This window comes from Muntiacus reevesi, chromosome 7, assembly GCF_963930625.1.
Source record: "Muntiacus reevesi chromosome 7, mMunRee1.1, whole genome shotgun sequence".
In the NCBI taxonomy this organism is placed as follows: domain Eukaryota; kingdom Metazoa; phylum Chordata; class Mammalia; order Artiodactyla; family Cervidae; genus Muntiacus; species Muntiacus reevesi.
This window is the reverse complement of record NC_089255.1, coordinates 20,373,933-20,385,805: the sequence shown is the minus strand read 5'-3', so window position 1 is coordinate 20,385,805 and position 11,873 is coordinate 20,373,933. Positions and strand designations below refer to the sequence as shown.

Sequence of the window (11,873 nt, the reverse complement as noted above, 5' to 3'; positions counted from 1 at the left end):
TGCCCTGTTCTAGTTTAAATGGGAGTCAAATGTCTTACCGATAAACATTTTTATATTTTTATTGGAAACACTTCTGTTATGTTGCAGGGGGAAGGGTACAAAGAAATAGAGACCTCAAGGTGAAGTTAGAGAGGGCTCTGTTCAGGGCACCGAGGAGCCTAGGGACAGCAGGGGAGCGGTAATGCCTTCTAGATGTAGCGGCAATCAGGATGGGATCCAGACACCTGGGGACAGGCTGTGGCCTTTCAGGGTAAGTGGGAGGCTGGAACGATGGTCAGGAAGGGGTGTAGCAGTCAGGAACGGGTATAGGCTGGGAGTGGAAGGATCATGCCGACGGGCCTGTTGCTACCACATCAGAGGACAGTGGGGAGAGCAGTGAGTTAGCCAGCCTGCACCGTGCAGGCCCCCAAGCTCGATGCTGTCACAGTCCTTTACAGTCTGTCTCTTGGGGTGAGGCTGGGGGAAAGCTCAGACCTCCTCCTCAGTAGGGTTTAAGGCGGCCCTGCCGCTGCCACCGCTCAGACCCTTCTACTGCACGACGAAGGGTGGAGGAAATGCCCAGCAGCAGGTGGCCCAGACCTTGCAGCAGTGAGGAGGCCCATCGGAGGAGCTCCCTGCAGGGCGGAGACAGGAGGAAGTCAGGGGTGGGGGGAGCCTGGGAGGCGGCCACAGGCTGGAGGCTGGGGGTTTCCACAAGGGAGAGCTAACGGTGGGGGACAGCACGAGAAGGAATTGCTGGGGCTGCAACTGTAGGGGTGGGCAAGTGTGGCGTGTGGCCTCTGACCTGAGTATTCTCTTTGGGCCGAGTCCTTGAATGTCACAGCTCATGGAGTAGAGCCCGTAGAACGTGGCTTTGATGTTCAGGCTGCCGAAGAGATCGCGAGGGCTCTGCTTGTACACGTCGAAGGTGATGCGGGCGATGTCCTGGCTGTGCTTGGGCTTCTCCCGGCCCAGGCCGTACGGCAGCACCCCGCTCTGCAGGGCACCCCCTGGTCAATGTCCTGGGGCTTCACCACTAAACCGGTCAGCCCTGGGACAGACACCGCCCCCGCCCCGGTCCTGGACTGCTTGTCCACTGTGAGGAGTCTCTGACAACTCCTCACCTCTCTCGTTGCCTCTGCCCCCAAGATCAGGGTTAGGCGAGACAAGAGGCTTGGGAGAGACAGAAGGGATCAGTGGTCTGCAGCCCCAGATGGGCCTCACCCTGCGGGGCCTCCAGCTCTGTCCCAACTCCAGCACCATCAGGCACGTGTCATCCTCCAACAGCTGGAAGAAGTCCTCGCTCTCCACGGTGGTCCCGTCTTCCTCCAGCACCAGTGTGAGCGCTCCACTCAGCACCAGGGTCTCCAGAGCCTGCCCAGTGGCAAAAGCAGGACGGGAGGGGCAGAGCTTATCCTGTGCCCTGTCCCTGTCCAGCTGCCCAGCACCCAACAGTTGGCCCTGGGTGCTGGTTGATAACCCCAACTCTCCTCGCCGGTTCTCTGGCATCCCTTCAAAAGGCTCCAGCTCACAGTGTTGTTTAGTTGTTGGGAAACCCTCATTAGGGCCTGTTGTTTTCTTATTTGTCCTATTTTGCTCCTACCATGACACTGACATCTCTCCCAGCTTCCCTCCAAGCCACACCTGCCAGTTTGGAATTGAAAAGCTAGCCAAGTTCTCTGGGGTAAAGGTATTATGCTGACAAGGCCTGCCGTGATGGGGTCTCATCTCCAATGCCCCACCACATTCTCCCCAACCCTCACAGAGTTCTCCAGAACTGTTTTCAGTAACTGTTTTCACCTTTTTGAGTCTTCACGAGGGTCAAGTATCTGTGTAGAACTTTCATACTTTATATTCTACACCTTTCCACAGCCCTAGGAGGTAGCTGTATCATTTCCTTTTTACAAATGAAGAAACTGAAGTTTTGATGGGCTGAATACCTTCCCAAGGTTTGACAGTAGGAAGCGGCAGAATCAGGATTTGAATTTGGTCTGTCAGACATTGCTGTTCCATACACTGGAGTTCTGAAATGTATTGTTCCAACCCTATCCACTCCTTCCCCACCCCCAAAGACAAGCTCGCTCCTTAGAAAAAAAATGAATCGCCTCAAATGCAGTAGAACCCATTGGGCTGACCTCCCTGCTTTCATCCCTCAGAGGGAGGGGCAGCCATGTAATAACCACAGCTCTTTCTGCTCATTCCAAGCTCTCCCTCTTGACTAGCCCCTTGGCTGCCCCCACTCTTGGAACCCAGGGACTTGACTCACTCGCCTTGTCTAGCAGTTCCTGACGGGTAGCAGCTGTCAGGCCTTTCCGGGTGGTCCGCTTGTGATCACAGACTCGGAAAGGTCGCTGGGGTGGTGGAGCCGAGGTCCAGACCTTTCGGCCCAAATCAGAGCTCATATTGGATACTGACCTGGTAGGTGGGAAGGAAGGTCAAGGAGTGAGAGGTCTGCTGAGTGTACTGGGAATGATGGGCGTGGGTGGGGTAGCTGCAGTGTTAGGGGAGTTGGGAGAGAGGATCTAGGTGTGCAGATTAGAGCAGCCCAGGGAGAAGAGGAGACTACCGACTGGGGGGTGGAGGAAATGGGGGGCTGGAGGGGGAATGGGGAGAATGGGGGGCTGGGTGTGGGTCATAATCTAGACAAGCCCACTGTGACAAGCGGTGGCAGGGAGGGAGAGGGGTACAAATTGGAGAGCTAGGAAACTAGAGGCTGAGTGGAGCGTTGTGGCTCTGCCCATATACCCAGAGCCGGAGAGTGGAGTGGAGGGTTAGGAGTCACCTGAGCAGGCCGCTGGGGTCCAGGTTAGAGAGGTACTCCATGGTGGAGAGAGGGACCCGGAGAGGGGCCTCTCCCTGGAGTCCTAGGCTGGGTGCTTCTCTGCTGGGTTGGAGCTGAAGTGGTGGTGTTTTCTGTTACGGAGCTGAGATCTGAGCCCCAATGAGTCGGGGGATGAGTCAAGCCTGGACTCTGGCCCCCTCTGCCTGGCCAGCACGCAGGGCAAAGTCCGAGGTGGGGGAGGGGAGGGGCGTGGTGGTGGAAGGGTTGAGGCCCCAAGACGCCAGGCCAAAGCCATGGCGGTTTTGTGTGTGTTTCTGGTGGCAGTGTGTGATGTGAGAGAATTTGGATGGAATGTAATCTCTGGCGTATTTCTTTATATGGAGGGAATTTCTAGCTGCCAATCTGTGCAAAGCTGCCTTGTGTGATTTGCTCTGTATATGCTGCCACCTACTGAAAAAAACATGAACTGCAGTTTTAGGAAAAAGGAGGCTGTGCTGAGCACCCGCAGGGCTTGGAGAAAACAGGAGGCCGTGTGCGCCCATGGGGTGTGATCCATGGATCCAGGATCATCAGGATCCTGTCTAGGACCCTGGCCTTCCTGCTTTCCTGCTCTTCCTTCTGTGGTCCAGGGGAAGGGCTGGCTTAACATTTCTCTGACTTCCTTTTCTAGAACTGCCGTCTTCAGTCACAGTGGATTAGTCACGCACTTTTCCCTCCCACTGGCCACTTAATTAGCATGAAGGAGTCATGGAGGGGGGCTTCCCAGGTGGCGCTAATGGTAAAGAACCTGCCTGCCAATGCAGGAGACATGTGGGTTCAGTCCCTGGGTCAGGAAGATGCCCTGGAGGAGGTCATGGCAACCCACTCCAGTATTGTCCGGAGAATCCCATGGACAGAGGAGCCTGGTGGACTACAGTCCATGGGGTCACAAAGAGTCAGACATGGCTGAGCGACAGCATGCACAGTCATGGTTGGGGCAGAGAAAATGCCTCCTTTGATGGACTTTAGCTTTAGGTATCCCGTGTCCCATCTCTCACTTCAGCTACGGTTGTGATGAACAGTTGTGTGGAAGCTCAGACACTCACTGTGAGTGAACACATCACACACACACTGTCCAGGAGCCTTGTCTGAAGGTGTACAGTGCAGGCTGCAAGTGTGCGTTAGGGCATTAAAGCCTCTAGGACAACCCTCAAACAATGGGGAAGGCGAGCTGGACATAATCATCAGCCTTCTGTCCTTCTGGAAGGTATTCTGTGTGCTCAGAGGTTCTTGGAGCCCACTGCAGGAACTCAGTAACGCGCTCTCACTGGCTCCCCTCTTCCCCTTCCCTTGCCCTCACTCTGGCTTCCCGAGCTGACCCCCTAAAGACAGGATTACCTGTATCCACACCCTTGACTCAAGCTCTGCTGGGAGGGAAACCAAACCGAGACAATACTGGTGTCCTGGCCCAAGGAGCCCCTTTCTGGCTGTTGACAGGCAGAAGCCTTTTTCCTTCTTCCCTCAATTTCATCCATCTGCGAAATTTCATTTCTAAGTTTTGCCTGGCCTCTCCACCCAGAGAAGGCTTCCTTTCAGTATGTCTCTACACTGCAGCCTCTCCTTTTTCCTCACCTTGTATCCTGGTGCAGCTCAGTCGTGTGGCCTCTTCATGGGTGTGTGCCACAACTCTTCACGCAGCCTATAAGCCCGTCACACCTCCGTGCATCTCCCACTCCCCCCGGGAACTTAGCCCCATGCTCTACACTGAAAGCTCATTGACAGCCCTCTGAGAGCCGTGAGGCTGGAGTGAGTGGGGCAGGGCCCAAGGCAGGAGGTGAAAGGGGATAGGTAGGAAGCTGAGGAAAAGTGGGGCTTAGCAGGGTCAGGAGTCCGAAAACAGGCAAAGATACAGCAGCTATGGGAATGAGGACTTGGTTGCCTTCTCTGCGGAGAGCTGGCAAGGGACATCTGACAGCGTTAAGAACTGCAGAATGGGAGGGCTGAGAACTGGGGGGTGGGGTGTGTGTGTTGCAGGGGGGAAATGAGCACAGAGGTAGGACCCAGGGGCAGGATCAGGCAGTGGCCCTACTCACCCACACACCCAGGGAACCTTACCTGCACCCCCTCAGCTTATCCTGTTTCCTGGGGAGGCAGGCTCTCACATGCCTGGACGAGTTAGTGATGGGAAGCAGCCCGGTGAGGGAGGGCTCCTGGAAAGGCCCAAGAGGAGCCCCACCTTGTCCCTCCCTGTTTCTGCCTCACCCTCTGCCAACCTAACAGGGACAGGACAGACTTAGGCAACTTGCCCACTGCCGCTTTGCCTTTGGGCGTCCCCAGGCCCCTGGAGTGCCCCCAACCCTGCTCCCGTCCAGCTAGGTAAGTAGATTGCCCACTAGACCTTACTCCCCTCCACTCACTTTTGCCCTGCGGTGTATACATACAGGGACTGGGGCCGGGCCAAGAAGGAGAGGCCAGGTGAGAAGGGTGGAGGTGGAGGCAGGGACAGCTGGGAGTCAGGACTGGGGAGGTGGCCCGACAGAGAGCAGGGGATACGGGTTCCAAGAGTAGTGTTTGAGCTGGGGCTGGGGTCCTGGGGGGGAAGAGAGAGGCCTCCAGACAAAACAGAGGCAGGCTGCAGAGGAGTGAGGGACGCTCAGTCCGTTGTCACTGGCATCAGGCGGAACGTGGGCTTCTGCCCCACCTGAATGCGTCCCACGGCCTTTTCCAGCCTCCTGTAAGCACAGAAGAATGTCGGCCTGCTACCGTCCGCCAGGGAACGAGACGCTGCTGAGCTGGAAGACCTCGCGAGCCACGGGGACAGCCTTCCTGCTGCTGGCGGCGCTGCTGGGGCTGCCCGGCAATGGCTTCGTGGTGTGGAGCCTGGCCGGCTGGCGGTCCGCGCGAGGGCGCCCCCTGGCGGCCACGCTCGTGCTGCACCTGGCGCTGGCCGACGGCGCGGTGCTGCTGCTCACGCCGCTCTTCGTGGCCTTCCTGACCCGGCAGGCCTGGCCGCTGGGCCAGGCGGGCTGCAAGGTCGTGTACTACGTGTGCGCGCTCAGCATGTACGCCAGCGTGCTGCTCACCGGCCTGCTCAGCCTGCAGCGCTGCCTCGCCGTCACGCGCCCCTTCCTGGCGCCCCGGCTACGCAGCCCGGCCCTGGCCCGCCGCCTGCTGCTGGCCGTCTGGCTGGCCGCCCTGGTGCTTGCCACCCCGGCGGCCGTCTACCGTCACCTCGGGGCGGACCGTGTGTGCCAGCTGTGCCACCCGTCGGCCGCCCACGCCGCCGCCCACCTGAGCCTGGAGACTCTGACCGCCTTCGTGCTGCCCTTCGGGCTGGTGCTCGGTTGCTACGGCGTGACGCTGGCGCGGCTGCGGGGCGTCCGCTGGGGCGCCGGGCGGCGCGTGACGCGGGTGGGCCGACTGGTGGGCGCCATCGTGCTAGCCTTCGGCCTGCTCTGGGCCCCCTACCACGCCGTCAACTTGCTGCAGGCGCTCGCCGCTCTGGCTCCGCCCGAAGGGGCCTTCGCCAGGCTGGGCGGGGCGGGCCAGGCGGCGCGAGCCGGAACTACGGCTCTGGCCTTCTTCAGCTCCAGCGTCAACCCGGTGCTCTACCTCTTCACCGCCGGGGATCTCCTGCCCCGGGCGGGTCCCCGCTTCCTCATGCGGCTCTTTGAGGGCTCCGGAGAGGCCCGAGGGGGCGGCCGCTCTAGGGAGGGGACCTTGGAGCTCCGAGCTACCCCTCGGCTCAAAGTGGTGGGACAGGGCGGCGGCAATGGAGACCCTGGGGGCGGGGCGCAGAAGGATAGTCGGGGTTGGGACCCTTGACGTCAGACCCTACCACCAGGCCTGCTCTTCCCTGACCCCTTCCAGCGCCCCCTTGGAACTCAGGGAACCACTCTGGATGGTTTGGGGATCCTTCTCCTACCAGCGTTGAGATCTCTCTGGACAGAATTATTATACATCTGGGGCAGGCCCAGGTTCCTCCCAGGACTGGGAGTGGTGATGGCCCGTATTAAAGAATATCATGTACCTGCAGGCTGGCATGTACCCGGGTGCCAGAGCTGCTAACTTGTTGCCAATAGCTGTTGTGAAAGACACTGTGAAATTGTGTGAAATACATTACAGGATAGCTTAAGCGTGCTCCCTCCAGTGGGTTATCCTACTTGAGTGAAACTACCCTGTATCACCTAGCTCACTGCTGGCTGGGTCAGGCCGAGGCTGGGCAATGCCAGCCCTCGGTGGCATCCTAGCCTGTCCTCCCTAGCCCAGATGGCCTGGCTCCCCCAAGCCCACCCATAGAACCACTCTGGAAATAAACGGAGAAAGAGGAAGGGAAGGTGTGAGTGCTTGGCAGAGAGATGGTGATAAGATCTATTCTCCCAGTCTGTTAGAGCTAAGTGGGTGGGAAACTGGCTCTGGGAAGGGAAAGTCAGTCTGTAGGGTTTGAAAGGAAAGTGTTCTTGTCTGTCTTGTGGTTGGCACACCGGGGGAGGGGCCTTGGAAGTCGGAGACTTACCTTCTCTGAATGTAACTCTCCCTGAAAAGGTCACCTGACTCAAAAAAGGCGCTCAGGAGCAGACACTCACTCACCCAGGAGGCTTCTGGGGGTTGGAGTTGAGGGGTATGAGGAACGGTGTGGATATCTGGAAGACAAAAGGAATTTTTCAGGGAGACGCCACTTCTCCTTTCTCACTTTTTCCTCTCTGCCAAGTCTTGGCTTCTCCCAAGACTGCTAGCTGTTCCTCACCTCCCCCAATACTTCTCAGTTCCCATCGTTTGGAATCTCTCTAGGTCTCAAAATTGTTCTGGATCCTGACACTTTTGAGTTTGGGAATGTAGGATGGAGTCCTTTTAGGGGATGTCCATGTGCACACACGTGTGGTCACTAGGGTAACCAGCTCATCCCCATTTGTCTAGGACTTTCTCAGTGTTAGCACTGCAAGTCTCTTGTCCCAGGCCCCTGAGTCTCTAACAAATGTAGATGTTTGATTACTTGAGTGGTCACACCGACCATCACCCTAGGTTCTGCTTTTTTGACTGTTTACACCACCCAGGCAGAAGTCAAGTTAGAGGAAATCCAGTCCTCAGGGTCGGGCCAGGGTCACCAAAACTGGGATTGGACAGAGCTCTGTACTTGATGGGGAGGGCAGAAAGTATGGTTAGAGTGTCTAGTCTGGGGCAGAGGGAGAAAGACCATAGAGAGAGATGGAGGTGGGGAGCAGCTTGGAAGAGGAGGCAAAGACAACCTAGTTCCTGTCAGAAGGGGCCTCTGGGTGACCCCAGAGCTCTGAGCCAGAAGCTTCTATCCCCAAACACTGACTTTGTGGCTTTCTTCCTGTCCTCGCGCACCAGAGCAGAGGCTTCCTAACTTCTGTTACACATTTCCTATCCCACACGCCGTCTGTGGCCAGAAGGTTCTTCCTCAACTCTGCCTCTAGCTCTTACTGCGGTTTCAGCCCATCTCTTTTCATCATATCCTCTAGCTGATAGCTGCTGGGTCAACTCTGATCTGGCTCTTCTCTTTTTTTATTTCTTAAAAAAAATTAATTTACTTATTTTTTGCTGTGCTGGGTCTTCATAGCTGCGCACGGGCTTTCTCAAGTCGTGGTGAGTGGGGGCTACTCTCTAGTTGTGGTGTGTGAGTTTCTCACTGAGGGGGCTTCTCTCGTTGTGGCTTGAAGGTTCTAGGGCTCGGGTTCAGGAATTGTGGCACATGGGCTTAGTTGCCCCTTGGCATGTGGAATCTTCCCGGAGCAGGGATTGAATCCCTATCCCCTGTATTGGCAGGCAGATTCTTAACCACAGGGAAGTCCTGCTCTGGCTTTTCTCAAAGCAGGAAAGCTGGGGCCACTACAAAGGTTAAGGGACCTCAATGACCACCATTACACTCTTACCCATTACCACCATTGCGCATATTTCCCAAGAAGTGGTGGAGTTGGAAGGGAAGCAGGAAGGCTCATGATTGGATTGAAGATTAGACTTCTTGGTTCTTAGCTTCTGCAGGAGAGTCAAAAAGAGGAGACTGCCCTCCTTCCAGGGAGGGGGAAGAGTGATCCTTTTGGGGGCTGCTTCGCTTTCCACATTCCTGGTTCCCCCCTCTCTCACGTCTGCTTCTTGCGCTCTTCTCTGCTTTCCCTCTGTGTCTAAGGTGGGACAGAAATCAGCTGTGGGAAGGTAGGAAAGAGGTAGTGCTGACTTACTTGCCCAGCCCCACATCTTAAGTCCAAATTCATGTGGCAGCGTAGCCACATTGGCAGCGCAAGGCAAGTGCTTCAAGAAGGGGAAGAAATTGTCATTCTGTGTGATACTAGAGAGACCATTTGGCTTCTACGAAAGAAAAGGGAGATGGACCTAGAATGGAACTAGTTCTTTTAAATGAGGGGAGGGATGGAGGGTGCTGGAAGGGGGTCCTCTCCACCAAATCCCAGTCATGGCTTGAAACCAAGCCAAAGACAGAGTGCTGTCCTCTTTAAGTCATGACATCACCTGACCCAAACCCAGAACCGAGCCCCAGCCCCCATTTCCTATTAATCTGAAAATCTACATCGTTTACAGAAGATATAAAGATATTCAACATTCTGACCTCTTAGTCTGAGTCCATTTCCCCTCTCTGGCTTCCTTCTCTCCTTCTCTTGCATGACACAATTCATTATTCTGTTCAATTCTTCAGTCTAGACCTTCATCTGAGGCCACATTTCAGCCTACCCACCCCCTCACTCCTCTTTCCTCTCTCATTGCTCCTTCCGGGGCTCTTCTCTTCTGGCCCCACCCCTGAGGAGTCCTCCTTCCCACTGGGCTCTTCTGGAACACAAAGACTATTCCACCCCACCTAGTGAAGGGAGTGGGTAGGAGTTTCCGCCCCACCCTCAGGAAGGTGCATCTCCCCTCCCCTGCTCTTTGGTACTTCCTCTCTAGCTGACTTAACTGACAGCACCCAGACTCCAGGCCAGGCCCCTGGCACCGGCACAGATCTGGGGATAGGCTACGCCATTCTGCCCTCACCCTGGGATTGGCATCAGCTTCCAACCAGTGCCCGGCAAAGCCTTAAGTGAGTACCCTGGAGTAGGGGAGGTGGGGGGAGGGAGCAAAGCTGTAAGAGAAAGTCCAAAGGACTTCCAAAGAAAGTTGACCAGTGGTAAAGGAACTTGAGAGGACTTGGTCTTGTCTCCTGTCCACGAAATCTTCCCCATCCCTGTTATTCTTGGTGGACCCTGGGCACCTCTGGGGTGAGTGGGTAGGTGATTGGAAGAGATCGGTGGCACTTCAGTGGGCTGAGGGTCTGGCTGGAGTGGGGGGGTGGTAGAGGAAAGGAGCTAGCCTTTTGAGAGGTGCAGCATTGTTAAGGAAAGCCTCTACTTTGGTTCTGGGTTTTAGGGTCTGCTAAGGGACGGTGGCTGACGGGTCTGGAAATACTGCTTCTGCTGTTGCTGTATATTTTGCAATTGGGTCTATGGGCAGGAAGGGGCTCTGTGGCCCAGTTAGGAAATTAATCTTTCTACTCAGCCAGATCCCCTTAAGACAGGTCAGTGGGTGATGATGAGGGTAGTATACCCTGGTGAGCAGCATCTGATGGTACTGATCTTGGAGACGGATGAGAGTACCCAGACTAGGTGTGTCCAGAGTGTCAGGAAACCCTTCCTTCATGTGCGTGTCACCCTCACTCTCCAGGTCCTTGCTATAGCCATGAACACTACATCTCCTGCGGCACCCTCCTCACCAGGTGTCAAGTTCATCTCTCTGCTGGTCATCATCGTACTGTCAGTGGCACTGGCTGTAGGGCTTCCTGGCAACAGCTTTGTGGTGTGGAGCATCCTGGCAAAGCTGCAGAAGCGCTCTGTCACTGCTCTGATGGTGCTGCACTTGGCCCTGGCCGACCTGGCCGTCTTGCTCACTGCCCCCTTTTTCCTCCACTCTGTGGCCCAAGGCACCTGGACTTTCGGAACATCCGGCTGCCGCCTGTTCCACTATGTCTGTGGAGTCAGCATGTATGCCAGCGTCCTGCTTATCACGGCCATGAGCCTGGACCGCTCGCTGGCGGTGGCCCTCCCCTTTGTGTCCCAGAAGCTGCGCACCAAGGCGGTCGCCTGGCGGGTGCTGGCCGGCATCTGGGTAGTGTCTGTTCTGCTGGCCACTCCCGTCCTCTTGTACCGCACGGTGCACTTGGAAAAGGATAATAGGAGCCTGACCTGCTTCCTGACGTATCCCAGCGAAAGACATCGGGCCTTCCATCTGTTCTTCGAGGTGATCACCGGCTTCCTGCTGCCCTTCCTGGTCGTGGTGGCCAGCTACTGCGACATCGGGCGCAGGTTGCGGGCCCGGCGCTTCCGCCGCAGCCGCCGCACCGGCCGCCTGGTGGCGCTCATCATCCTGGCCTTCGCCGCCTTCTGGCTGCCCTACCACGTGGTGAACCTGGCCGAGGGGTTCCGCGCCGCAGCGGGCAAGGCCGTGGGTTCCGGACCGGTGGGTAATCGGCTGCTCCTGGCCCGCCACGTGCTCATCACAGTGGCCTTCCTGAGCAGCAGCGTGAACCCCGTGCTGTACGCGTGCGCCGGGGGCGGCCTGTTGCGCTCGGCCGGCATGGGCTTCGTCGCCAAGCTGTTGGAGGGCACCGGCTCCGAGGCGTCCAGCAGCCGTCGCGGGGGCTCCCTGGCCCAGACGGTGAGGGGCACCCCCGCCTCTCCCGAGCCTGACCCCGCCGAGAGCCTCACTGCCTCCACCAACCCTCTCGAGCGAAGCGAACTCAACTAGGCCTGCTGGCTGGCCGCAGTGCAAAGACCCTAGCTTGGGGGAATGCCCTCCCCGCTGGCCTGACCCAATTTTTGACCATCCCCCTCCTTCCCCCAGGAAGAGAACGCTGGTGGGAGAGTGGGGCGGAAGCGGGGGAGGGGCACAAGTCAGGGCTGAATGGGAACCGGGTCCCCACAGGCAGCTTTACAATTAAAACTGAAGTCTGAAACTGGGTCAACTCCGGTCTGTGTGATGTGTTCATGATGGGGGACTGGGGTGCTCCTGGTTGCTCCTCAATCCTTTAGTTTCCCATGCTTTTCAGTTTTGGGACACAGAGACAGAGAAATCAGACCTTCCCACCCCAATTCTGAGGAAGGTGATCTGCAGATCATACTTGGAATACAGG

At 57.0% G+C, this 11,873-nt stretch overlaps 3 protein-coding genes across 6 annotated transcripts; 2 read left to right on the top strand and 1 right to left on the bottom strand.

Moving 5' to 3' along the window:
* Nucleotides 1-43: 43 nt before the first annotated feature.
* CIDEB (cell death inducing DFFA like effector b) lies at nt 44-3,217 on the bottom strand. Its single transcript, XM_065940054.1, has 5 exons — nt 2,762-3,217; nt 2,250-2,394; nt 1,204-1,353; nt 785-975; nt 44-614 (listed from the first exon to the last, which is right to left on the bottom strand). The coding sequence occupies exons 1-5, from the start codon at nt 2,800-2,802 to the stop codon at nt 482-484; spliced, it is 660 nt and encodes a 219-aa protein (XP_065796126.1). The 5' UTR covers nt 2,803-3,217; the 3' UTR covers nt 44-481.
* Nucleotides 2,269-6,565, top strand: LTB4R2 (leukotriene B4 receptor 2). Of its 2 annotated transcripts, XM_065940047.1 has the most exons (3): nt 2,283-2,397; nt 5,021-5,116; nt 5,469-6,565. In XM_065940047.1, the coding sequence occupies exon 3, from the start codon at nt 5,489-5,491 to the stop codon at nt 6,563-6,565; it is 1,077 nt and encodes a 358-aa protein (XP_065796119.1). In that variant the 5' UTR covers nt 2,283-2,397; nt 5,021-5,116; nt 5,469-5,488. The 2 variants fall into 2 exon arrangements, with proteins under 2 accessions (XP_065796121.1, XP_065796119.1); XM_065940049.1 differs by lacking the exon at nt 5,021-5,116 and having other exon boundaries at nt 2,269-2,397.
* On the top strand, nt 2,342-11,664 carry LTB4R (leukotriene B4 receptor). 3 transcript variants are annotated; one of them, XM_065940052.1, is made up of 2 exons: nt 2,342-2,397; nt 10,409-11,664. In XM_065940052.1, the coding sequence occupies exon 2, from the start codon at nt 10,424-10,426 to the stop codon at nt 11,486-11,488; it is 1,065 nt and encodes a 354-aa protein (XP_065796124.1). In that variant the 5' UTR covers nt 2,342-2,397; nt 10,409-10,423; the 3' UTR covers nt 11,489-11,664. The 3 variants fall into 3 exon arrangements, with proteins under 3 accessions (XP_065796124.1, XP_065796122.1, XP_065796123.1); XM_065940050.1 differs by lacking the exon at nt 2,342-2,397 and adding an exon at nt 6,587-9,788; XM_065940051.1 differs by lacking the exon at nt 2,342-2,397 and adding an exon at nt 8,250-8,347.
* Nucleotides 11,665-11,873: the final 209 nt, after the last annotated feature.